The following is a 22,357-nucleotide window of genomic DNA, read 5'->3' on the forward strand; positions in this document are numbered from 1 at the left end:
AGACTTTACTGCCGACGAGAGCAGTGAGCAAGATAAAATGGCCAGTCTTAACGGCACTTCACACAACTCTATCGACGATGAGCTTGATTTTTCAGACATCGAAGCCAAGTGCGGGCGTCTTGCGCTTTCAATTTAACTTCTGCTCATTTTCTTCTCCTTAGATATCGCGTGGACTTCGACGACGGTTTCGACAGTATAATCGTGGTTGACGGCGTACCTGTCATCGACAGGTCTAAGCTCGACAAGTTACTCGCAAAAATCTCCAAGGAGTTCTCCAGAAAAGGGGCTGTGATCAAACAAGATGACATTTTCGTACCATGGGACGACAATGTAGGAAAATCCAAAGGGTACGCTCCTTCTAGCTCTATTGCTACACTGTTTGAGAACTAAAGTATGGTAGCTTTATCTTTGTTGACCTTGGAAATCCAGATGCGGCTGCATTTGCGGCCGGTGCAATGAACGGACACCCTTTTGATGCGAAGCATACTTTCCGTATCAATCGATTCACCGACGTCGAACGCTATGCAAACATTGACGAAACATACGTTGAACCCGCAGTAGAGGAATACCGTCCAAAGGTTTGACTTCCCTATCGCGATCAAGATGTTAGACTCACTTTCCAAAGGAACATCTCCGAGCATGGCTCGCTGATTCTCAAGGACGTGATCAATATGTGACTTACCGAGGCGATGACGTGGAAATCCATTGGCATGGGAAGCCCTCGCAGTGTGAAATTGCCTATGCAAAAAAGGTATGTGGCCGTCCTAGTCATCATTGCTTCTGCTTAATTTTTTGAAAGAATTGGACAGAACTCTACGCCTCATGGTCACCGCTTGGTACATACTTCGCTACGCTTTTTCGTCAGGGTGTGCGCCTGTGGGGTGGACCATCATGGGAACCCCAACATCGATTTGCACATCCTCTCGTCAAATTGATCGACTTTTCTCCATGCGAAAATTACATCGTCACCTGGTCACATGATCCTATCTCAGTCCCCGCTAATCTTCCTCAAGGTCCCGAATTCTTTTCTCCGGAGGACGAGGGCAATAATATTGCCGTTTGGGAGATCAAGTCCGGTCACCTTCTTCGCACGTTCCCCACCACGGCTTACGAGAATGAGGATCCTGCGATGAAAAAACAAATGCAGTGGCCCGCCTTAAAGTGGAGTTCCGATGATAAGTTCGTTGCTCGTGTAACGCCAGGACAGCATATCAGTGTCTATGAGTTACCAACCATGGGTCTTCATGACAAAAAGAGTTTGAAAATCGAGGGGGTTGTGGACTTTGAATGGTGTCCCCACGGAGAGAAGGACAAGGAAGACGCAGATAAGCCCGTGAAAGCCGAGAAGGGTGCCAAGAAAAGAGAAAACATGCTTGCTTACTGGACGCCCGAAGTTGCCAATCAACCAGCGCGAGTGACCCTCATTAATTTCCCGAGTCGCACTGTGCTACGACAAAAGAACTTGTTCAACGTCACAGAGGCATGTGTTGTCTGTCTTTTCTGTGGTTGGTCCTTTATTAAATATCGACATTCTAGTGTAAACTTCATTGGCAAAATCAGGGTGACTTCCTTTGTGTCAAGGTTGACCGTCACACCAAGACCAAAAAATCAATTTTCTGCAATCTTGAGATTTTCCGGGTCCGCGAGAAGGACTATCCCGTTGAAGTTGTCGAGTTGAAAGGTGCAGAGACCCCTGACCTTACCGGATCATTCACTGACATATCATATAGACACAGTGACGGACTTCTCTTGGGAGCCCAAAGGGGAGCGATTTGCTATTGTGTCAAGCAACGATCCAAACCTCGGCAACCCTGGGCCAGGAATTACAATTAAAACCGACATCAGCTTCTACCAGCTAGATCGTACCAAGAATGATTTCAAACTGCTGCGTACGTACTATCAACATTGCCTAGCTTTGTCGTTTGACCTTTTTTACAAGGCACGCTTACGTCAAGGACAAGTAATACGATTCGTTGGTCTCCTCGAGGCAGACATGTAGTTCTTGCGACAGTTGGTTCATCGACCAAGTCTGAACTCGAGTTCTGGGATCTGGATTTTAACACTGAAGAACGTCGAGAAGGCCAAAACGTAAAAGAAGAATGGGGAAGCGGCATTCAGCAACTTGGTTCTGCCGATCATTATGGCGTCACTGATGTGGAATGGGACCCAAGTGGGCGATACTTGGCCACCAGTGCAAGCGCATGGAGACACACGGTTTGTCGTATTTATGTTGGCCACTGGGCCGTACTAATCTATTTTGTGCTACACAGCTCGAAAACGGCTACGCTATTTGGGACTTCCGAGGACAAGAATTAGAAAAGCTCATTCTTGATCGTTTTAAGCAATTCATTTGGAGACCGCGGCCCCGCAGTCTTCTTACAAAGGAACAACAGCGGCAGATTCGCAAGAACCTGCGTGAGTATAGCCGTGCATTCGATGAGGAAGATGCTGCAGAAGAGAGCAATGTCAGCGCAGAGCTTATCGCTCATCGCAAGCGCCTTCTTGACGAGTGGAACGCATGGCGCGCACGGTGCAAGCGAGACATTGCAGAAGAGAAGCGGAGTCGTGGACAAAAACTTAATGGCGAGCACCACGAAGAGGAAAAGGAGGAGATTGAGGAGTGGATTGATGAGGTTATTGAGCAAATCGAAGAGGAGGTCGTAGAGTAAATCTTTCGTTATTGAGGATGTATTTGGTCGGAGGTATACACGTTGCTTTCCCATGCGCATACCCCATGTAGTCAGTCTTCGTCCATGGGGCTGTCCAAGGCGGTGTTCCGTCAACACTCGATAGTTCTGTGTTACCACCCAACTGGGTTCCCGTCGGACTTCCCCACCGAATACCGAATCTACCGATCCAATATCTAATCTAACATTCAGTTCTTCCTCGTGGTCGCCACAAACGCTGAGCACTGTGGCTGCTGTTCGATATCGAGCAAGAACGCTTTACATTGAAGTCATAACCCTCCCAAGTTCTCCTGTTTCCTCGCTTGACGACGCCTGCCATTTGATTGGCGCTCATTTTGCAAGCATGGTACCTATTGGACCGTCACTGGCAGCCTCGACATCGGCCTCGACGCTATGGGCAACAGGTAAGCTTGATTTGCAATTGCGAGCTACTTAGTTTCAATAAAATCATCCGCAGCGTCAAAGGAGTGGGTGATCCCAGCCAAACCCAAACCCGGGCGAAAGCCCAAGAAGGAGAGCTCTGCAGGCCCTCCAGCCCCAAAGGATGACGAGGCAAGTAATTCCCTATTGCCCTGCGCTTCAGATTGTTGACATTGATTGCAGGACTCGGAGTCTGCAGGTAGGCGTGTTCAAAACAGGTGAGGGGTTAGGCAATTCTCTGTGATACCATCCGCTTATTCTCGTTTCAGAGCCGCCCAACGCGCATTTCGCGAGCGCAAGCAGTCCCAGCTTGCTGAGCTACAAGCTCGCCTCCATTCTTATGAACAGGGAGAAATTGAGCGTAATGTCGCACTCCAGAACATTGCCAAGAAAATGAAGGATGAAAACGAAGAGCTCAGAAGGGAGAATCAGATGTTGAAAGAAAAAATCGCTCGTCTCGAGTGGGAAGCAGATTCAAATGATGGTGACAGAAAGAGGAACAGGGAGAATGTTGTGGTCGTGTCACCTAGCATGTCCCCCGAACGGTCTATCCGCAACAGCAACAAGCGAGCGAAGATGGAAGCTGAGGTGATGGACTCGCCGCAGGGCATTCAGAGTCATTTCACCTCCTATAGCCCTCCGTCTACTTCAATGGCTTCCTCTCCTGATGACGGAACTACCGCCAGCTTCTCCTCAGCAGGTCGTTCAGGACTTTTCTCCACACCCCCACCTTCCCTCACACACATGCTCAACTACTCTTCATCGGAGCCTGTAGATGCACTAGATTCACAAGATTCAGTGGATTCCTTCCAATGTGTATTGTGCAGTCCAGAGGTTCCTTGCGTCTGCAGGGAGATGGCCATGCAGCAAGCTGTCACTGACACTGATTTAAGCCACGCATCACTCAAACCGAAACATGATCATTCTGCCACCATGTCACCTATGGACCAACCCACGCAGCTAGGGGCATCTACATCTTCCCAGATGAATATACTCGAGAACCTCCCGGCATACCAAGCGCCTGTTCCAATACGTCGACGAATGCCCGGTCAGAGCACAAACCCAGTCTTCTCTGTGACTCCGATTTCGGTCCCACCGTCATCCGCCAGATGTTCAGGTGACCCTGCTAATTGCTTGGCATGTTCAGATGACGCTTTCGGAAAGGCGTTCTGCCAGGCAATTGGACACTCCGTCAATTCGACGTCACCATGCATCGACTGTCCTCGAAGAACTAACCAATCTGACAAGATCGTTGTCGGTGGTTGCTGTGGTGACATCATGAAGTGTGGGTCTTGTGGCATAGCGCCCATGATTTCGTCCACGGAACCTCGCGCTGAGATGTCGATACCGACCGACGATGCTTGGCGTCAGCTCAAGTCGCACCCAAATGTCGCATTCGCAGATCTGTCATTATTGGCCGAAGTGGTTGCTCGTAGATCCAAGTGCACTGGCTCACGGGTGGTAATATCACCGGCGCCAGGATCCATCACGCCTGAACGTAGCACACTCATGGCAGGACATTCTCATCAGGGTGGATCCACGGCACCAGATCATCATTCGGTGCTACTGACGGATCCACATGAGCGATACCGTCAACAGCAAAGAGAGCACTCCTCGCCACCGAAGCTTGTTCCGCAAGAGGTGTTGATCGAGTGTGGACGTCGAAGAATGCGGGAGGTAAATGCAGATGGTGTCAGAGAAGCACTCCGACTACTAGATTCTAAGTTTGCACATGCTCGGTAACTCATGCTTGTGGATATTCTGTATGTAATATGTATTAACCGCGTCGCGTTACGAACATTCATCCCAACTCGCATAAATGAGTTATTCCTATCCCTCTTTATGTGAATATCCATCGTATCTATCAAGCCCATCGGAAAGCGACCCCGACCACTGCTCAAATCGCATCCACTCCGTTTTGATTGTCCTCATCTTCCAGTGCAGCAGACGTTGTTGACGCATGGACAATTTGCGTCTCCTATGTTCCGGGTTTAAGCTATAGGAGCGAAATGTCACGGCTAGTGTGCGAAGATCGGCATGCTCCAGCTCGGGAGGAAATGGTTGAACTTGTGCCCACATTTCGCGTAGGACGCGTCTTGCTACTGAATATGCTCCCACAGCAAAATATGCATGGGCAACTGCGTCGATGGAGGGCACATCAGGAACAATACCAGCACGAATCATTGCACGGAAAGCCCGCATAGCTTCCTCTGGCTTTCCTCGGCGACCATAGCCATTGATGAGAATGGTGTACATTATTACATTCGGCTGGATGCCAGACTCAAGTGCATCTCGAAGCACTTGTTTAGCGCCTTGGATGTCACCCATCTTCGCGTACCCGTCCATAAGCGTTGAGTAATGGTGGATGGTTGGATGAAGCCCTTGATCCAACATATTTCGGAAAGCAGTTTGGGAAGTCCCCATGTCAGACCCAGCAACTGCTTCATGCTTCAGCCTAAGTGCAATTGTAGCACGATCACTTTGAACAGCCTGCCGGGAGACCGACTGCAGGATCGGTCCAAACCAGGATTTCAACCGTAAACGACGGGGAAGTTTGAGACCGGCTGTAGGATGATAGTGTTCAGTGGTGTCCAGAATATGTCCCTCCGGGAACTTTGGCTTGTAAGTTCGCTTCTTGGAGTACTTGGCAGCAGTGGTGTCCCACCCACATCCGCGAGCCATAAATTTTTCGCGACGAAGGATGCTCCGCAGGATGATGTGGATGTGTCGGATGGTAGGTCGAAGGGAAGGGGATGAAAATGAACGAAGGACACGTATCAACTGACGAGGACCGGTCCCTTGTGCTCGTTCGAGGAAACTCATAAGAATTTCCACCGTGTGACTATCAGGACTGATCCCAACAGCACGCATCGTCCGCAAGATATCTCGCACCGCTTTAAGGCCCATGACGTCAAGTAATCCGCTCATTAGTGCATTGAATATATGCGCTGTCAAGGGAACACCCCGGACATCAACCGGAAGTGTTGTCAGCGGTTGTACCTGCATCATCCTACAGAAGACCTGAGAAGCAGCAGCAGATCGTGTGTTCAGCAGCATGGCGACGATACTAATGGCTTCACGACTATGACCTGCAGCTAGATATCCTTGAATGAGCGCTGCTAGAATGGAGGGATCTGGATGGACACCGGCTCGTTTCATGTGGTCCAGGAGTTTGAGCATGCGCGAAAGTTTGCCTTCTCTTGCCATATAGCGCAATAGAATTGAGAAAGTAGCCGCATTGGGCTTTACAGCAGGGGAGTCTACGGGAGCGTGATCGCCAACGAGCCCGGTGGTACTGCCAGATCCCATGGGATTTCGGCCGCGTCCACCAGGAAGATCGAATGCAAGAATAAAACGTGCTGCTGCTTCTTCGTCCCTCGAGTCCAGAAGCTGTTGGACGATGCTGTTGAGTACAACAGTAGACTGCCGCCCATCTAAATCGCGTAAACCCTCGAAGGCACGGATTTGCACCTTCAGGTCTACTCCGAGAGAACGATAGGCAGCGACGATGACAGCATGAGTAGAAGAGTCTACGGGGAACCCAGCGACAGCCATCTTCTCCATGTACTGCTTTGCAGAATTCAAATTTCGGTTCCGAAGGTGACCTGAAATAAGGAGATGAAATGTTCGCCTGTTTGGTGGGAGGTCTGCGTTTGTGAACTCCTCGAATGCGTGGTCGAGTTGATCGTAACGTTGATTCTCTACGAAAGCGCGCATATTCCAATTGAGGAGTCGGACCGATGCACGGCCACAATGGTGCCTGGCAGTTGTAACCAGCAGGGGGATCAAATCCCAATGGCTTCGGCTTGCTAGATGATAGGCAACGCCCTCGTAATGATTTGGTTTCAAGTAACAGCCAAAGTGATGAGCAATATTCAGAATTTGTAATGCTCGTTGTGGGCGTGAAGTCGCGACCGCGTCCTGGGCGAGACGATTGACACACTCCCTGTTGGTAAAATACCGAGAGTAGATAGGAACGTTCTTGATCTTTTTCACAGCTTCGCAATCCACCGACTCTGTCGCGTGCGCGAGACACGTATCGATGACAGCTACCACTTCCGGCGGGTAACTGTCCAGAGTTCCTGTGGTGGAAGATTGCTTGACTTTCATAAAAGACTGTGAGTCTGGACTGCGATAATGAGATGTCCCAATATAAGCATGGGCGGGATGAAAATTTCGTTTTGCACTGGTCTGACAGTCTGGTAGATGTGCCTGGGAGCGAGTCACAGCCCGAGTGGAACATGCTGTATGGTGAAGTTGACAGACGGAATGAAATGGCGTTCCGAGAGCAATGTGGCGGCCGATTCGGGCGGCTTGCTTGAGATGCTGCCTGTGAATGGGGCTGGCTCCCCCTAGCATCGACAGCCAGAATTGGGGGGGCTGTGAAGCTCGACCACCGTGACTGACGGTAAAACTTTGGTGAGCGCTGAAAGTAAACAATTTGAATGAAAGCGATCTTACAGGAACTGCAGAGTCGATGATATGGACTCTCGAGCATGCAACCGTCCAGAGCAAAAGGTTGTTCAATTTCAATCGGTAAATTCCGGTATGCGACGAACGAACTTTGTACACAGACTCAGAGTCTGACCACCACCAAAGTAATATTAATATTCTACATACCATACCTCGCAGCGCGGTGCAAACAATATTGATGAACTGTTTATCAACAGGCGACCCGTATCTTCAGAGAGTGACAAGTACTTTCAAATACACATTTGACATCAACCTAAGTTGAATGAAAGAGGGGGGAGATGTCGCATTCGACACGACTGCTCGCCGGCTTATCGACACGAAGAACAACAGATTCTACTGGAGGCGGAAGAAAAATCACACCAATGAACCTGCCCGATGGAGGCGGCCCACCTTACCCCAGAGTCGAAACGCCTAACGCCACCAAAAGTGAGTTTCATGGCCACGCTCAACTAGTAATTGAATTCTTCGACGACGTGCGTGTGCAGGTGAACCCACGGCATCCCAGCGGTGATCTGTTTCCGGGCATTTGGAATATGGACAAGATGTCTCCCGCGATCATAGGCATAACAAGTGATAGCGGGTGATTCAGTCCGTTTGTCCGGGTTTCCTCGTGCCTAATAGATTGAAGCGAGCGAGCGTCTAATCAATGAAATGTTATTCAAGAACACCCAGCGGCAGACAATTTGCGTCGAGCGGATGCGTGACCGCACGTTGGTACCTTGGCATCGCCAGCACGCTTGATCTGTTTAAAACTTTACCTTGTTCGGCTTCGATGATACATTTACTCCGAACCTGACCGGGGGCAATGATTGCCAAAGTCAGGGAGATGATCACAAGCACTTGACGGTTTGAGAGTTTTCTTCCAAGTGGCTCAAAGGTTCACCAGATGCAGGTACCGAACTGTGTGACGTATCGAGAATTATCAAGGTACTTGTTGCCTTGTCGGTTATTTTGATCTACAGGTCTGATACATTCAGGGAGAGAGATTGAGTGAGGATGGGCGGGACTGCCATGCCGTCGGACTGAAGAGCACAGAACCCCTGAAGCACGTTCAAGGTCTAAATTTTTATTTTGACGCCAAACAGTTGGTGGTGAATATCACGCATTTGTTACATAAGTCAGCGAACGGGGTGTTCATCTTGATCACGAGCCTACCTTCGTGTTCGCTACCGCCGAAAACGTTTCGTTCAATCTGGTTACCGCTTCAGTTTTTCTTAAGTTGAACCTAATGGCAATTCATAACGAGTCATTCGGTTTCACTCCGGCATAGTGATGGAACAAGAACTAGTTGCTACGATGGTAAGAATACAAGGTCAGTGATTGGAGCGAGGTAATATCGTAATTGATCAAAACACGGTTTAGTTCGGGCTGTACTTAACACAGGCGGTGAAGTCTCTTCTTGTGCTTGGCCCGTTCCAGTATTTAGACAAGCCAAAGATAAGTCATCACGTGATCTGCTAACCTCCGTCCATGGCGGAACGCTCTTTGCCATATCCCATCCAGTGTATCGCACACTCCGAATCCGATGCGCGATGCGATTGTTGTAGTTTCATTTCAGAGCCGAGCTACCACGAGATGTTAGGGCCCCAATCTAGCGATCTCTTGCCCTGTAATTTGGAGTTTTCAATTTACTTCCAGGGTCTGACACGGCGATCTTCGTCGCCCGTGGCGTTTCTCAGGTCTGATCTCGACTCCACGACTTGGGTTTCACTTGTCTTATCCTTTTTTAGCGCCAGGTTATACGTTCAACTCGCACTGCACTATCCCGATCGTTTCAATATTTGACCTATCGCCGTGACTTGGAGGCTATCCGCAACACGCCTAACAACGCTTTACCATCACCCGCATTCGTAAACAACTCCGTACCGGGATATCCTCTGACGCAAGGCTTGGGCCTTCGTACAGCATGTATATAAAGGCCCATCCGGCCAAATATCCTGTAGTCATCCCACCTCCTCTCCTTGATGTCTACTTACCTATCTCACCTCACAGTCCTAGAACACAGTGCTTCTTCCTACCCAGACACTCCGGTCTTCAGAGTGCCCCGATCAGATATATCAACTGGTCAGGTACATGATTGGTCGTCAATAACTTACAGCCAGTTCAAGGATGATGTCGAGTTCACTGCTCGGTATTGGCGTCAGATACTTGAGTCTGACGGCGTACCAGAGCATTCTGTCATAGGTTTATGGTATGTCTCTCGAGCCCGCTCTTTAATCTAAGTTGCTGACGTAGTACCTGCAGGCTGCCGGGAATGACATACCAGGATGTTCTCCATATTTATGGCCTTTCGCGAGCTGGATATGTCCCTCAGCTCTTCAGCATTCGTTTGCCAAATCCTGACGTTGTACTTGAACTGCTCAAGAAGGCAGGCTCGAAAGCGTTGATATTGGATTCACAATTCCAGTCATCGACTGCATCGTTTCCCCTTCCCGTCCATCTGGCGGTCAAAAAGCAGGACATGGCATCTTTCCAATATGACCTTCCTCCCATACGATCCACCTCCAACCCTGACAAAGCGGTATTTATTTTCCATACAAGTGGCTCTACGTCAGGCAGCCCCAAACTCGTCCCTTGTAATTCTCGCTGGCTCGATGCGATTGTGGCGAAGGCTAAGGTGACCAGCACTCCCATAAGTCCGTGCAAGCAAGATGTTTCCGTTTGGATGTATGTACATTATCCCGTATTTTCCTTCCCTTCCTAACTCTTTTCCAGGGGCAGCATGTGTCACATTGCTCAAACATTCAGTGAGCCCTGCGTTGAATCGTTTATGCTTTATTTTCTGACGTGATTCTAGTGCTCATTGGCGCTTTGCAACACGGATCTTGCGTGATTCAGCCGACAAAAATTGGGTTTTCTTCAGAAGAATTGGTCGATATGATCCACCGCTGCCAGCTCAATCGCCTGAACCAGTTTTCCACATTCCTTTCGATTCACCTTCGCAACTCGCGGCAAAACCGCAAACTTCTAGGGTACCTTCAAAGTCTCGATCAAATCCTAATCAGCGGATTATCATTACCTCAGGAGGATGAGGACTGGGCATACAAAAATGGATTGAACATGAAGGTGAGATTCATCTGAGCATTTTTTCATCCTCAGCTTGACCCTATCGATCTAGAACCTCTTCGGCAGCACCGAATGTGGTGCAATGCTCCTATCTATGGGTGGCAAAGGCCGGGATGCACCTCTTCTTCGTCCTATACCGGGAACATATTACGGCTTTCTACCCATTGATGCCGACACTCAGATTGAGTCAGGGCACAAGACGTCAGCCCAGATGTTGGAGCTTGTTATTCTTTCCACCTCTGGCGACTGCCCGGACGCATCTTTGCGCGGTAATGACGGTCACTTCCACACCGGTGATTTATTCCAAGAAATTATGCCCGGATCATATGCATTCCGTGGTCGCAACGATGACTGGATCAAGAGCGAAAATAGCTTGCGGTGCGATACAAAGTACGTATGACGTGCTGTGCGATTCGGAGCCATTAATTTACGATGTTAGAGCGATCGAAGATAATATTCGAGCCACCTGCGGTGACCTCATCCAAGAATGCATTGTCGTGGGAACCGGGCGTCCGTCGCCCGCTCTTTTTGTTGAGCCTGCTCCTGGTGTTGACCACGGGAAGCTCAAGCGGGACATCATCCGCAAAACTCGCCAATTTCACTCCCGGCGCTACCTCCACGAGCAGATCACGAACCCGAATTTGATTGTTGTAGTGCCTTCGGGATCCCTTCCTCGCACTGCAACTAAAGGCAACATTCGGCGTAAGGCTGTTGAGGAAGCATACCAAGCCGAACTCGACAAGATCTACGCCTCTCTGCAGTAATGCAGTCCACTATATCTTATCCTAATTGAAGTAATCGTCTTGGACCTAACTTATATCTATACCTTGTTTTATTAACGCTACGCACACCTAGCTATGGAACCAACTCACAATCGACAACTGTAGCAGCACAACTTATATTAATCACTACATCCACTACACAAGTGGAAGTACCTAATCAAACCGTATATAATGTCAAATACCTTAGTATTAGCGGACTAACAATCAAAGAAGTTGCGAAGAGCATCATGAGTGTCTGATATGAACGTTTTCAGGTGTGATGCAAAGAGTCAAACGGGTAATCTCATGCCTTCCCGTAGTCCTGACAAGACCCGTAATTTCCCCCTTTTGTACCATACTTCTACGATAACCTACTTCCTGTTGGATAGCATCACCCAGGGAAATCTCTGGGGCAAAAGGAGGTATCGATACCGGGAGTAAGGTGACGTGGTGCGTAAGGGGAAGCGGCATGGGCGTTGGTGGAAGATCGTCCGTTATTGAACTGGGCAGAGCGCTCGCGTCAAGGTTTTCAGAGTAAACAGGGAATGAATGTAAGTGCTGCTTGTAGAACGTCACCGGTCCACTGGATTGCGAAGCGAGATTCAGACCCCAATTGGTCAATATGATGAAAGGGGCATGAGACAAGCGGAGTCGACCAAGTGCCGTAAGCACATGCTGGAGTGGGTTTACCGATGAAGGCTCTGGTTCCCTGTGGGGCACATTGCGCATCTGCTCCGCGATGAAACGGTCGGTCCAATAAAATGAGCTCAATGAATCCACGGCAATAAGACCTATTTCGTGCTCTGGTATGGAGACTCTGTGATAGGATGGAAGATGTAAAAGACTGGTGGCGAGTTGGAGGAGCGAAGTTGGCCGAAAGACATGTAGACGGTGCAGCGATTCCTCAGTTAAACGTCGTGCCATCTCGATGTTGTGAGGGAGAAAAAGCGACAGACGAGCCAATAGCAACTGATGGAGTCTTGCGACATCAAACGATGCATCTGTGTCATAGATGACTGCAGCCAATCCATTCCCCCCAAAGTCGATAGACATTTGCCTTGACGGAGCAATGCAGAGCAGTACAAAATGATACAAGAGATGGGTTTTCCCTGACGAAGCAGGACCCTGGACCTCTATGACATTTCCGCGGCTGAGGGATGAAAGCAGCGGTGCAGGCGCTGAGATGTGAGGCGGAGCTGACGAGGTTCGATCACAAAAGACATCAGATGGGGGCGATGTGCTAGATCTCACCGTATACCCTTACAGAGGAAAGCAACTAGCCATTGATTGAGCTAAGTTACCCTTGACAACGAAGACAGTGAACTTACGTTTTGAAGGGACTCTCGAGGAATCTCGTTTAGCAAGGAAGCCATCTGCGTTCGAAAGTGAAATGTCAATCTCGTACATCTAATATAACGGACTTACTGAACTGAAAGATGCCGTGGTCGATGAGAGCCACTTACGACTCGATTTGCATTGTGCCACAAGACGTTTGTACTATCATGTACTAGTGCCGCGGCGGTGTTCTTACCACCCACCTACCTGTTCTGGATTTGAAAGACATGGTTTCGCATGAACAGTTTACCCAAGCACATCTCACCAAGCACATACATACTCACAGCGCATCAACTTACAGCTGGCCTGCAAGCCAGATTCATGTACCAATAGCTTTCTAGGGCGTTCAGATACCAGCGTTACGCCACCCTGAACTCATCATGAATACTAGTAGCGCCCCAACTTCTCGGGCCACTCCACCGGGTTTCAGACGCTCATCTAGTATCACAACGTCGCCTCCCCCCGCGAAGAGCCTTTCTACACCACGTCCAGCTCTGGCTTCTGTTCGTGCTCCAAATTCACAGGGTGCAGCAGTATCACGCCGCTCTTCTATGAAAGCAGCACCAACAATGGGACCAGAGTCTCGCGAGTCGCTCAATGTTGCTCTGAAGCATGAGACCGAAAAGAAGGAAGAGGTGCGTTCATAATTCTGAGAGAGAGTGCTTCATTGACCGCCACAATCAGTTGCTCGTCCAAGTCCAAAATAAGGATCAGATGATTGCTAGTCTGACGGCTGAGAACGACAATGTCATGTCTGCCTTGAATACGACAGAATCTCGCTTGAACGAAATGTACGTTGATCAGGCGCGGATGGAAGAGGAGATGGCAGCCCGTATCGAAGTCTCTGAAAAGCTGCGGGCACAAGTCAGGGAGCTTGAACGGGAGAAGCGAGATTTGCAAAGGCGATATAATGAGCAGGTCCGTTTTTATCTCTTCTCGCACTTCATACACATATGGATGATCGTAGACATCAACATTCGAGGCAGAGCGACAAGCATCTTATGACAACGAACAACACCTCAGATCACGGATTCAGTCCCTTACGCAAGCTCGCAAAGTTGCTGAACCGCCCCGATCTGCTGATGCAACCCTTACTACGGATTCTTCTCACCCCGATCCCCTTGACACCGACGTTGAGGCGGAGGCGGAGGCATCAGAAGTTTCTATCCCTAGAAATCGCGAGGAACAGCACTATTCCACTAAGCAGGACCTCAACGATCCGGAAAGCGAACCGGCTGAAATGACTGCTCTCAAACTTGAGCTCTCGACACTATCAACATCTTATACATCCTTGCAAAGTACTCTCATACTTTTGCAAGCACAGCTTGTGGATTTGAAGAGAGTGAACAATCAATTACAAGAGGACAACGAGAGCTACATGATCTTGTTACGAGAGAAGACGTTAAGCGGCCAATTTGATCTCTTAAAACAAGTCGGTGGCGCCCCAAACACGACGGACGGCGGCTATGATGATGATGAAGTGATGGTAGACGACGCAGGCAGTCTTAGGAGTACGGACAGGAGTGTGTTGGACAGGGTCGAGGAAGAGATGACGGAGGATGATGATCTGGAGCAAGGTTTCAGATCTGATTCGCCATCTTCAAACCGTCATGGACGTCATGTGCGCAGGAATGACTCGGCATCACATTCTCCCCCGCGCGGAGAGTCTCTCGCCGACCTCCCTATTACTGGTCCAGGACTTGACTTGGCTGCTGAACTTGGCCGTGCTGAGAACAAGGACATTCTCTCCGGAGATTCCATCGATAGCGATCGAGCTCTTGGTGGCAAAGGAAGACGAAAGAGGGTATCTGCGGACACCAGAAAAGTCTCCACTTCTGACATGCCAGACTCAAATGCAGACCTCGAAGCCCTGCGATCAGAAGTCAAGACTCTCAAAGATGCCAACAAGGCACTTTCTTTATATGCGTCCAAAATCATCGACAGAATCATTGCAGAAGAAGGCTTCGAGCATGTCCTTTCAGTGGACTATGAGAAGTCTCCAACCATGCATTCCAAGTCTCCTTCTCTGGGTGTAATAACCACTGCCAGTGCACCAGCGAAGGCATCCAAACCTCGACCACAATCAACCTTTTTCTCTCGAGCAGCCTCGGATTCCGCTCCCACCCCCCGCTCCCGAGAAGATGCCATTGTCACCACCTCCCATTTCCGATACCTCTGCCCCGAAGACATCTCAACGACGTTCTATGTCCATCGACTGGAAGAACTTCTCTTTGTTCGGCGGCGCAGAGAAGAAACCCGAACAAGCCAATTTGCGACCTCTCACGCTGAAATCAACTTCCACACCCATGACCAGCGCACGCAAACTGGAGACCCATGAAGATGAGGAGGATCGGCGGGAAAGAGAACGGCTCCATGCAACCATGAAACTCATGGGTATTGAGCAACCTGCTCCTTCTCCATTGGTGTCCATTCAAAAGAGTTATTCGACCCCCGAGAGCCCTCAGACTGCTACAGCCAGTCGCTTTTCAATCTTTAGGTCACGATCCACTACTGGTCATTCCGATACTTCGTCTGTTAACTCCGGGCCTTCGACACACAATAGTCATCAAGCAACGTATGGACTTGGCATCATTGGTGACAGACGGTCTGGACTTACGCATGAGGCTCTGGAGCAAGCGGAGGCAGAGAACTCTTTGGCAGCATTGGATGCGCATGAGCAAATGCTCATCGATGAGATTGCCAAAGGTAGACCGGGAGGTTTTACTGAACCCCCGAGGAGCCTTGGGGAGGAGTGGAGAAGTCGCAGAAGCAGAAGCAGAAGGAGCGGAGGTGGGAGTGGCAGTACGGTTTGGAGTGCTGGAATGAGCCCCACAGGGGATGAGCCAGATACCTGAGTCTGAGCTACTTTCTGTATCACACTGCATATACCTTATTTATGCATACCATGATATATTTATGCCGTGTTGCGAATAGACAACTTGTGGATTCATACGATGTCGAGTGTTAATGTTTGATTCGAGTTGTAGGTTAATTCACATCTGCAAAAACTTTATCTAATTGATGTAATGGAGATTTTGCAGAGGTTGTAACCTCTTGTACGATGATACACGACTCCACGATGTTTTAGTTAATGAAAGGGGACTGATGATCAACCCCGAGCTCATGTTGTCGTGGCGTCGGTCGCGCGCGCATGCAGTGGCGGACCTGCAAGGTCGTGAGCGTCATGTCCGCGTTGCACACACTCAGATACTTGCCTCAGCACCGTTCTGACAGTTGCTGCGATAGGGTTTGTGGTCCGATAGTCAATGGCCCGGGTAGGGCCCAAAGATGATAATACACGAGTGAGTTTTTCTAAAAGCAAAGAAAGCGAGATGGAAATGCAAAGCGGATCCGGCAACACGAGCATGTACTGTACAAATTGCACTATCGAGTATACTCCTGGGTGATGATAGAGGCCAGATCGCTGGTTCCTACAAGGATAAACGGTTGCCTCATCATGAAATTCCGCACGAAATATAATTGAAACGCAAACATTAAGATACTTACGCTGACCCGATGGATATGGTTTTTTCACTGGGAACTTGAAGAACCTTGATAGAAACCTATCCAGTTGTGTCTCGCTGAAACAGTGTGCCGTGTTCGGCGAAAGGAGTCAAAGTTAGGAGTGAAGCAAATGCATACGGGAGGGCGATTATCGATGATCATTGTGACCAGTGAACTCGAGTGTCATGGAGACTTTGTGGAGGTTGCGTATTTAAGCATACATTTGGGCGAGGGATGAATAACTTTGACGGAACTAGACGAGACCTTCGCGAAATGACGGGAACAGAAGCAAGAGGTATGCCATGCCATCGGTAGGGGAGAGAAGAACGTCACAGGATGTCAACGTCAACTGTGCACCTGTCTCAGAATGTGCCCGCTGAGCGTTTTTGCTTCAATCAGCAAGCGGCTTTGCTGTCAAGTTCTCCGTGCTGCCAGATTCAGGAATAGCATAGCAAGTCCAAGATGACAAACGAGCGACGAGCAAAGCAGCAATGCTTGGCAAGATAGTGCAGGCCTAGACGTTATCTTCAATTCGAAGGGTTGCAGTTACCTGGAATCAGTTCCTAGATGTGTCCATAACAACCAGTCTGGTCATCAATCATTCAACCACTGACCTATGAAATAAAGGCACGATCACCTAATTTGGCATGCTGCAGAATCCTGGCGTGTGGTCATAGCAGATTGTCCCTGTGGTGTTCGAGGACGGATCAGGAGAATACGGGTTCCGGACTACAGTCCTTGAAGGGCTGTGAACATGATCTACGACAATGAACATGCACAGACACGAGGCAAAGGTATCTTGATACGTCTGAGATCGGATCGTTGGAAATCGTAAAGTGGCGACAAATGAAACTGTACTCTCCATGCAGTCTGGGAACGTCATAAAAGGAGACATATTCATGCTCACCAGTTATATGTAGCCTATCGTTCCTTTTATCAATACGAACACTTCTTATAATACCGCTGACATAGTAGTGATTGGTTATATATCCCAAATGATCATACTTGGAAATTTGGGCCATAACACAGCACACGGTGGCACTGTCGGAAGATATACCAGTCAGCGCTGTCAGTTTTCATATCACACACCTTTGTTCTTAAAATCTGACGCGCACGTCCTTAATGTGCATACGACTGGAATGAATGTTGATATGTAGATGGGTTTGGTTCAAATGAGCATACTCGCGTGCGCCACCCAAACCATATCCATGCACTTCCCGAACAATGTGCTAGATAACTTCCCCATGAAGAAGCATATATGTCGCTGACACCTTACGTGGATGGCAAACATCGGAGACATTGGCATTACACCAGTAGTCGTATACCATCCATCATCACCGTAAAAGTCTTGGAATATCGGGTATAGTTATGAATGTAGTGCAGTAGACTCTCGTACATTCAGATTATCGTACATTGAAGTTATTGCGCATCTGGTACATCAACACGCTTCACGAGTGTATTTTGCGCGTGAGTGCGGATCGTCTGAAATGGGTTTGACGAGTACTGTGGATTTGATAGTATCAATGGCTGTCGAAGTTTCTCAAGTTCCCTGAAAAGCGGATTAACATGAGCATATAAAAGTGAGGAAATTGTATGAACTCACAAAGCACGTTTTCGCTGATTCTTCTTTAGCGGTATTCCCTTGCCCTCTCCAATCTGAAGCGTTTTGGGTTGAACTTTGTGAGCGCGAGCATCCTTTGTCTCCTCAGCCGCTGGACTGCCTTGTTCTGGCGAATCACTCATATCAATGGCGGAAAGAACAGCGCCAATGGCATCAAGTCCGCCGCCGACTTGTTCTCGTTGCCGTCTATTGAATCGGCGTCTCTGCACTTTCGAGTATGGCGATGTTTTCAATTTCAGTTCTGAAACACAGGATGAGAAGAGAAGTGTTGGTTGGAAATATAGAGCGTACTTTCAATGAAAGCTTCGTGTTTGAGCTGCTGTTTCTCTTTCTTTTTTATCGATTGACGAGGCTGAGTAGCTGCTGTGGACATTTCTTGCAATATTACTTCCCCCTGACGAGTGTCGAGATTAAGTATAGAAGTAGATTCAAAATTTTGTCATAAGACGCACTGAAATCTCTGCCGCGGCACCTACTTCGACCGCTTCGACCGCATTCTCTTGCACTGCAAATTGTCGCTGGGCGGGCTTAGCGGAAGGTTCATGGGCTGAAATACGTTTTCTGCGCTCTCTAGGCTACAATGAATATTAGTGAGATGTGTAGCAGTGAGGCTCATTGCCCACCATCTTGATAGATTTGAATCAAACGTCCACTGGCAGTACATGACGTAAGATGCAGAAAGCTTCTGATCCTAACAAGTGTAAACAGATACTAGGGGAGGATGGGTAGACGGCCGACCCTTCCTTCTGACTGCCCGGTCCTCGAGTCACATGTGCATGAGCATCGAAATCACATAATTTAGCGATATCAGCGGTCTTTGCACCGTTTTACTCGGATCCCGGAGCATTACCCTCGAAGACCAAAAAACATATATTTAGTGCTCTAAGTTTGGATCTAATCTAAGTAGTACAGTCAATAGAAAATGATGAACGGCACCGTGCGACAATGTCGCTTCCAAATAAATATAACAGTATCCAAAGATAGACTTTGCATTCAAGAGGACCTTAGTGCTCAAGCCGAACCCGGGACTGCTGGGCGCAAGCGTTGTCCACGAAATCGTCAGAAATGAGGTCGCCGCCCTCGCTTGGCTTTGCGTTCTCGACGCCGACTGCAATGAAGGCTATAACAACCAGGAGGGCACCTGCCAGTACTTGCGCAGCGGCAGGCTTCCCAAGGAAGGAGTCCCCAATGACCGCGACAGGAATGGTGAGACCAAGACCGACTGTCACCACTAAAGGCGTGGTCTTCAGCATTGCAATGACGTATAGGTAGTCACTCGATAAGGTGATAAACATCTAAACCATGTAAATTTCCAACACTGAGACACAGACGACGGAAACTCACATTCAACAAGATAATGACAATAGCATTATGGGTAGTGGGTATCTCAAAGCGCTCCATTCCAGCCAGATGCAGGATGACGCCCATAGGCCAGGATAGAACTATGTTGAAAAATCCCACAAACCCAAAGAACAGTTGCATGTCAATTCTCGACTCTTCCCTAATCTGAACCTTGAGGAAGACGACGTAGAGAGCATAAAACACAGCCGACATCAAAGCCAAGAAGTCTCCCAGAACTGGTAATGAGGTGGCAGCCTTGTAAATTATTGATGGCCCTATTCCTTCTGGTTGGCCATCGGGAGACCCGTCAGAAATAGCAACAAGGATAACACCAACAAAGCTTGTTACAAGCCGGTGAGCCGAATCATACACGGAGAAGATAAAATTAACTACATACGCAGTAAGCACAGCTCCAATCTTGATTAATGTTAGGGTTTCCACGCGGAACATGCGTCCAACGGCAAGAGTGAACATGCCTTCCAGGGATGACATATTGGTACAGCTGATGAATAACAGTAGTACAAACACACTCACCACTCGTGCCAGACAGAATTGTTGAACTTGCAACGCTGGTGTATGCCAGAGCGGCGTTCAAAGTCCAGTTCGCAATAAACCACAGGAAGCAGAATCCAAGTGCCAACCTTGCGGTCTCCTTCACGGTGAACGGCCTATCGACCTGATCAATTGGAGCTATCAGCTCCACCTATGATAGATATAGTCAGAGGGGTCGTGTGAAAGAATGATAGACAATATAATTACTGCAGGCTCTGCATCAATGTCAAGCTCTTGTTCCAGCGGCTGATAATCTATGATTGACCTGAAGTCGGTATTGATTAGCAATTAGAGTTATGGAATACCGTTTGAAGTTACCTTGTGGATTTGGGCGGACCCCACCGGTCAGCCCATAATCTTCGTGTGATGTATGGCAGCAAGTAAAACACAAATGATGCGGTGTTAGTGTATGTTATCCTGCATCATGGTAAGGATGTATCCAACTACGAAGATAGGAATCACACTTACAAGAATGGCTTCTGGTACCCGTCGTCATACATGTCCTGCAGGAAATTAATAGATATCACTGCTCAGAAATGCGCTCGTTTGCTTACTTGCGTCAAGAAACTGGACGCAGTCCATAATAGGACAACCGCGAAGAGGAGACCGAGGCCGACAATGTAATTCTTGGTGTTCGTGTTCCTAGGAACGCCTTCTGAAGGCTCGCCGCCGGAGTCGGACTCGGTGTTCATCTGAACCAAAGGATGATCGATGAAACAAGACTAGCACTGGGTGGGCACACGTACTTATTCGATGAAGGGCCCGAGGGATCCAGTGAGTGCCAACATGTGTTGCCGTGTGAATTTTCGAGAAGACAGATTGAATGTCAGTACCAGTGGCACTTGACACTCTACAATCAACCAATTCAATGGTCTATCTTTAATGCTACTCTAGAATCAAATGAATCCATTTTAATGGTACATGTGGATGAAACAGTTATGTATATAATACACCGCACTGGAGCGCCTAGATTGGTAGTCCGTGATAATGAAGGAATATATGAAGTGTAGCATGAAATGCAAACAGAAAAATGACGGATCTGATGTGGTATAGAAGGGTGTACGAGCCATGCAGTGCGCTAAAATGGCATTGTAGGGCGAAAGCCAGCATAAGACTTGACCTTCTCAAAAATCCTGAAGAGGCTGATGACAATATTGATGCAATACGTGACAAGGCCAACCCCAACCAGACAAATCAATGCAAGTTGATAGTCGCAAAGCGTATCTCCCACTCCGCCCTCATTTCGTCCAAGGTTCGGAAGCGTTAGCTCTGGCCGACTGAGTTCATCGTACCAAGCTATGCTTCTCGCTGACGCACAGGGAATAAGAGAGGTGAAGAAATTGTCGAAACAGAGGGAAAACGCCGCAGACCATGCACAGATGAAACAAACTTCGAGGAGGGTATGTGCAAGTTTCGCAGATGTTCGCCATAATCCCATGGGGCGACCGAAATATTCGAGCTGTAATGGAATGAGATAAGAGTGAGAAATCAAGGTGGAAAGACTTGCATATATCGCCACCATGACATGGACTAAAGTCAGAGGTGCAAATATAATCACTAAGGTTCTGGCAAACGTATGTTCATCAAGTTGTCACCTATCAAGCTGCGAAGTGACATACGGAGAACTTCCTACGATTCCCATGACACTATATTGCAATTCGACGATGCGTATTCTGATAGCCACCGCAAGGGCCGCAGTGGTAAATGTTATATTGATGAATCTAAAAAGCTAGATCGCAGATTTATACACACAACAAAGTGAGTAGATAGCACTGCACTCACCAATGGCACATATATATTCGTAAGAATGAAAGTCCTGAAGCGCTTCGTCCTAGATCTCCCAGAATTGGACCTGTCTCCTGATTCGTTATCTGAGCGATCTTCAGTCATCCCAAGGTTGGAATAATCATTCGTAGGGAAATCGCGTGTTGGTTCCCATGGCGTGTCCCAACCAGGAGTTTTATTGCAAGGTAAAGTGAAAGGTGCAGAAGACTCGGCATGAAAATGTACAGCTCCCTTCTCCAGTGGAGACGCCGGCTGAAAGTGGGGTTCATTGTGCGACCGGGGATTCATGTATGATGGTAAGGGTGGTCTGTTTTGGTGGGCAGCACCTATCTTGCCAGCCGCTTGACTCGATGGCTCTCCCTGAGGTTCTCGAGGACGTGCAAACGTCCCCCAGGGTGATTTATTCTCGGACCAAGTTCCATTTACTCCTCCAAATGACGAACGAGAAGCGGCGAGGTCGGATGGTTTCTGATCATATAAATGATGGTCATCATCTATGGGAGAAGGAGGTTCATCTTGCGCCCAAGCTATGTAGATTAGGGGAAAAAGTAAGCAACACCGCTGGATTAATATTCAGAAGTTCATACGGGGTGCAGTAACGACGGTTCTCGTCGCTGAAGGTACTACAAGTGCATGACTCCGGACTGAGGCTGCAAGACTACTGTTTGACGGAATCGATAGAGGTTTTCGAGTGCTGGCAGCTGATAGAGACATGGGCGAAGGAATGAAAAAAGAATGAGACCTAAGGACCAGCTAGTGCAGATTGAATGCCGGTCAGTTATTTTTCAGGCCATCCGCTATACACAGATTCC

At 48.5% G+C, this 22,357-nt stretch overlaps 9 protein-coding genes across 9 annotated transcripts; 4 read left to right on the forward strand and 5 right to left on the reverse strand.

Annotated features, from left to right (window-relative positions):
- The first annotated feature begins 3 nt into the window (after positions 1–3).
- F5147DRAFT_664057 (translation initiation factor eIF-3b) lies at positions 4–2,735 on the forward strand. Its single transcript, XM_041434963.1, has 9 exons — positions 4–108; positions 162–347; positions 401–578; positions 626–751; positions 800–1,480; positions 1,537–1,681; positions 1,731–1,889; positions 1,940–2,214; positions 2,271–2,735. The coding sequence occupies exons 1-9, from the start codon at positions 38–40 to the stop codon at positions 2,667–2,669; spliced, it is 2,220 nt and encodes a 739-aa protein (XP_041300397.1). The 5' UTR covers positions 4–37; the 3' UTR covers positions 2,670–2,735.
- Positions 2,731–4,940, forward strand: F5147DRAFT_664058 (uncharacterized protein). The gene is made up of 4 exons (XM_041434964.1): positions 2,731–3,091; positions 3,145–3,239; positions 3,291–3,325; positions 3,377–4,940. Exons 1-4 carry the CDS (start codon positions 3,031–3,033, stop codon positions 4,848–4,850), a joined length of 1,665 nt encoding a protein of 554 aa, XP_041300398.1. The 5' UTR covers positions 2,731–3,030; the 3' UTR covers positions 4,851–4,940.
- On the reverse strand, positions 4,938–7,653 carry F5147DRAFT_624864 (uncharacterized protein; the record flags this gene model as incomplete). The annotated part of the gene is made up of 2 exons (XM_041432663.1): positions 7,569–7,653; positions 4,938–7,509 (listed from the first exon to the last, which is right to left on the reverse strand). The coding sequence occupies exon 2, from the start codon at positions 7,464–7,466 to the stop codon at positions 4,938–4,940; it is 2,529 nt and encodes an 842-aa protein (XP_041300399.1). The 5' UTR covers positions 7,467–7,509; positions 7,569–7,653.
- A 1,418-nt stretch (positions 7,654–9,071) lies between these two features.
- Positions 9,072–11,565, forward strand: F5147DRAFT_601537 (uncharacterized protein). The gene is made up of 7 exons (XM_041432235.1): positions 9,072–9,259; positions 9,311–9,771; positions 9,825–10,247; positions 10,296–10,327; positions 10,378–10,646; positions 10,699–11,036; positions 11,086–11,565. Exons 2-7 carry the CDS (start codon positions 9,545–9,547, stop codon positions 11,408–11,410), a joined length of 1,614 nt encoding a protein of 537 aa, XP_041300400.1. The 5' UTR covers positions 9,072–9,259; positions 9,311–9,544; the 3' UTR covers positions 11,411–11,565.
- Positions 11,566–12,950, reverse strand: F5147DRAFT_664065 (uncharacterized protein). Its single transcript, XM_041434965.1, has 3 exons — positions 12,736–12,950; positions 12,659–12,683; positions 11,566–12,603 (listed from the first exon to the last, which is right to left on the reverse strand). The coding sequence occupies exons 1-3, from the start codon at positions 12,778–12,780 to the stop codon at positions 11,654–11,656; spliced, it is 1,020 nt and encodes a 339-aa protein (XP_041300401.1). The 5' UTR covers positions 12,781–12,950; the 3' UTR covers positions 11,566–11,653.
- An 18-nt stretch (positions 12,951–12,968) lies between these two features.
- Positions 12,969–15,692, forward strand: F5147DRAFT_664067 (uncharacterized protein). Its single transcript, XM_041434966.1, has 4 exons — positions 12,969–13,377; positions 13,427–13,660; positions 13,710–14,891; positions 14,929–15,692. The coding sequence occupies exons 1-4, from the start codon at positions 13,123–13,125 to the stop codon at positions 15,595–15,597; spliced, it is 2,340 nt and encodes a 779-aa protein (XP_041300402.1). The 5' UTR covers positions 12,969–13,122; the 3' UTR covers positions 15,598–15,692.
- Positions 15,693–17,532: 1,840 nt separating this feature from the next.
- F5147DRAFT_664073 (ribosome biogenesis protein SLX9-domain-containing protein) lies at positions 17,533–18,542 on the reverse strand. The gene is made up of 5 exons (XM_041434967.1): positions 18,491–18,542; positions 18,320–18,442; positions 18,159–18,261; positions 17,850–18,108; positions 17,533–17,795 (listed from the first exon to the last, which is right to left on the reverse strand). The coding sequence occupies exons 1-5, from the start codon at positions 18,491–18,493 to the stop codon at positions 17,666–17,668; spliced, it is 618 nt and encodes a 205-aa protein (XP_041300403.1). The 5' UTR covers positions 18,494–18,542; the 3' UTR covers positions 17,533–17,665.
- A 155-nt stretch (positions 18,543–18,697) lies between these two features.
- F5147DRAFT_664075 (uncharacterized protein) lies at positions 18,698–20,557 on the reverse strand. Its single transcript, XM_041434968.1, has 8 exons — positions 20,315–20,557; positions 20,229–20,263; positions 20,079–20,177; positions 19,968–20,025; positions 19,743–19,911; positions 19,606–19,684; positions 19,212–19,548; positions 18,698–19,162 (listed from the first exon to the last, which is right to left on the reverse strand). The coding sequence occupies exons 1-8, from the start codon at positions 20,450–20,452 to the stop codon at positions 18,872–18,874; spliced, it is 1,206 nt and encodes a 401-aa protein (XP_041300404.1). The 5' UTR covers positions 20,453–20,557; the 3' UTR covers positions 18,698–18,871.
- Positions 20,558–20,649: 92 nt separating this feature from the next.
- Positions 20,650–22,357, reverse strand: F5147DRAFT_664078 (uncharacterized protein). The gene is made up of 5 exons (XM_041434969.1): positions 22,133–22,357; positions 21,543–22,072; positions 21,380–21,489; positions 21,268–21,325; positions 20,650–21,219 (listed from the first exon to the last, which is right to left on the reverse strand). The coding sequence occupies exons 1-5, from the start codon at positions 22,257–22,259 to the stop codon at positions 20,839–20,841; spliced, it is 1,206 nt and encodes a 401-aa protein (XP_041300405.1). The 5' UTR covers positions 22,260–22,357; the 3' UTR covers positions 20,650–20,838.

The sequence above is a fragment of the Suillus discolor genome (genome assembly GCF_016758755.1).
Source record: "Suillus discolor strain FC423 chromosome Unknown F5147scaffold_1, whole genome shotgun sequence".
Lineage (NCBI taxonomy): Eukaryota > Fungi > Basidiomycota > Agaricomycetes > Boletales > Suillaceae > Suillus > Suillus discolor.

Coding starts and splice junctions, on each gene's coding strand:
- F5147DRAFT_664075 (XM_041434968.1), bottom strand. CDS start 20,452: ATGAACACCGAGTCCGACTCCGGCGGCGAGCCTTCAGAAGGCGTTCCT. Junction 19,549..19,605: donor ATTGGAGCTGTGCTTACTGC/GTATGTAGTTAA, acceptor GCTTGTAACAAG/CTTTGTTGGTGTTATCCTTG. Junction 19,163..19,211: donor TTGTCATTATCTTGTTGAAT/GTGAGTTTCCGT, acceptor TACATGGTTTAG/ATGTTTATCACCTTATCGAG.
- F5147DRAFT_664073 (XM_041434967.1), bottom strand. Junction 18,262..18,319: donor GTGCCGCGGCAGAGATTTCA/GTGCGTCTTATG, acceptor GACACTCGTCAG/GGGGAAGTAATATTGCAAGA. Junction 17,796..17,849: donor AATCAGCGAAAACGTGCTTT/GTGAGTTCATAC, acceptor TCCGCTTTTCAG/GGAACTTGAGAAACTTCGAC.
- F5147DRAFT_664057 (XM_041434963.1), top strand. CDS start 38: ATGGCCAGTCTTAACGGCACTTCACACAACTCTATCGACGATGAGCTT. Junction 752..799: donor AAATTGCCTATGCAAAAAAG/GTATGTGGCCGT, acceptor ATTTTTTGAAAG/AATTGGACAGAACTCTACGC. Junction 1,682..1,730: donor TGAAGTTGTCGAGTTGAAAG/GTGCAGAGACCC, acceptor CATATCATATAG/ACACAGTGACGGACTTCTCT.
- F5147DRAFT_664067 (XM_041434966.1), top strand. CDS start 13,123: ATGAATACTAGTAGCGCCCCAACTTCTCGGGCCACTCCACCGGGTTTC. Junction 13,378..13,426: donor AGACCGAAAAGAAGGAAGAG/GTGCGTTCATAA, acceptor CGCCACAATCAG/TTGCTCGTCCAAGTCCAAAA. Junction 13,661..13,709: donor AAAGGCGATATAATGAGCAG/GTCCGTTTTTAT, acceptor GGATGATCGTAG/ACATCAACATTCGAGGCAGA.
- F5147DRAFT_664065 (XM_041434965.1), bottom strand. CDS start 12,780: ATGGCTTCCTTGCTAAACGAGATTCCTCGAGAGTCCCTTCAAAAC. Junction 12,684..12,735: donor CTCGAGAGTCCCTTCAAAAC/GTAAGTTCACTG, acceptor ATCAATGGCTAG/TTGCTTTCCTCTGTAAGGGT. Junction 12,604..12,658: donor TTCCTCTGTAAGGGTATACG/GTGAGATCTAGC, acceptor GAACCTCGTCAG/CTCCGCCTCACATCTCAGCG.
- F5147DRAFT_664058 (XM_041434964.1), top strand. CDS start 3,031: ATGGTACCTATTGGACCGTCACTGGCAGCCTCGACATCGGCCTCGACG. Junction 3,092..3,144: donor CTCGACGCTATGGGCAACAG/GTAAGCTTGATT, acceptor AATCATCCGCAG/CGTCAAAGGAGTGGGTGATC. Junction 3,326..3,376: donor GGTAGGCGTGTTCAAAACAG/GTGAGGGGTTAG, acceptor TTCTCGTTTCAG/AGCCGCCCAACGCGCATTTC.
- F5147DRAFT_601537 (XM_041432235.1), top strand. CDS start 9,545: ATGTCTACTTACCTATCTCACCTCACAGTCCTAGAACACAGTGCTTCT. Junction 10,248..10,295: donor CAAGATGTTTCCGTTTGGAT/GTATGTACATTA, acceptor ACTCTTTTCCAG/GGGCAGCATGTGTCACATTG. Junction 10,328..10,377: donor TCACATTGCTCAAACATTCA/GTGAGCCCTGCG, acceptor ACGTGATTCTAG/TGCTCATTGGCGCTTTGCAA.
- F5147DRAFT_664078 (XM_041434969.1), bottom strand. CDS start 22,259: ATGTCTCTATCAGCTGCCAGCACTCGAAAACCTCTATCGATTCCGTCA. Junction 22,073..22,132: donor AACCGTCGTTACTGCACCCC/GTATGAACTTCT, acceptor TAATCTACATAG/CTTGGGCGCAAGATGAACCT. Junction 21,326..21,379: donor GGAATCGTAGGAAGTTCTCC/GTATGTCACTTC, acceptor TACGTTTGCCAG/AACCTTAGTGATTATATTTG.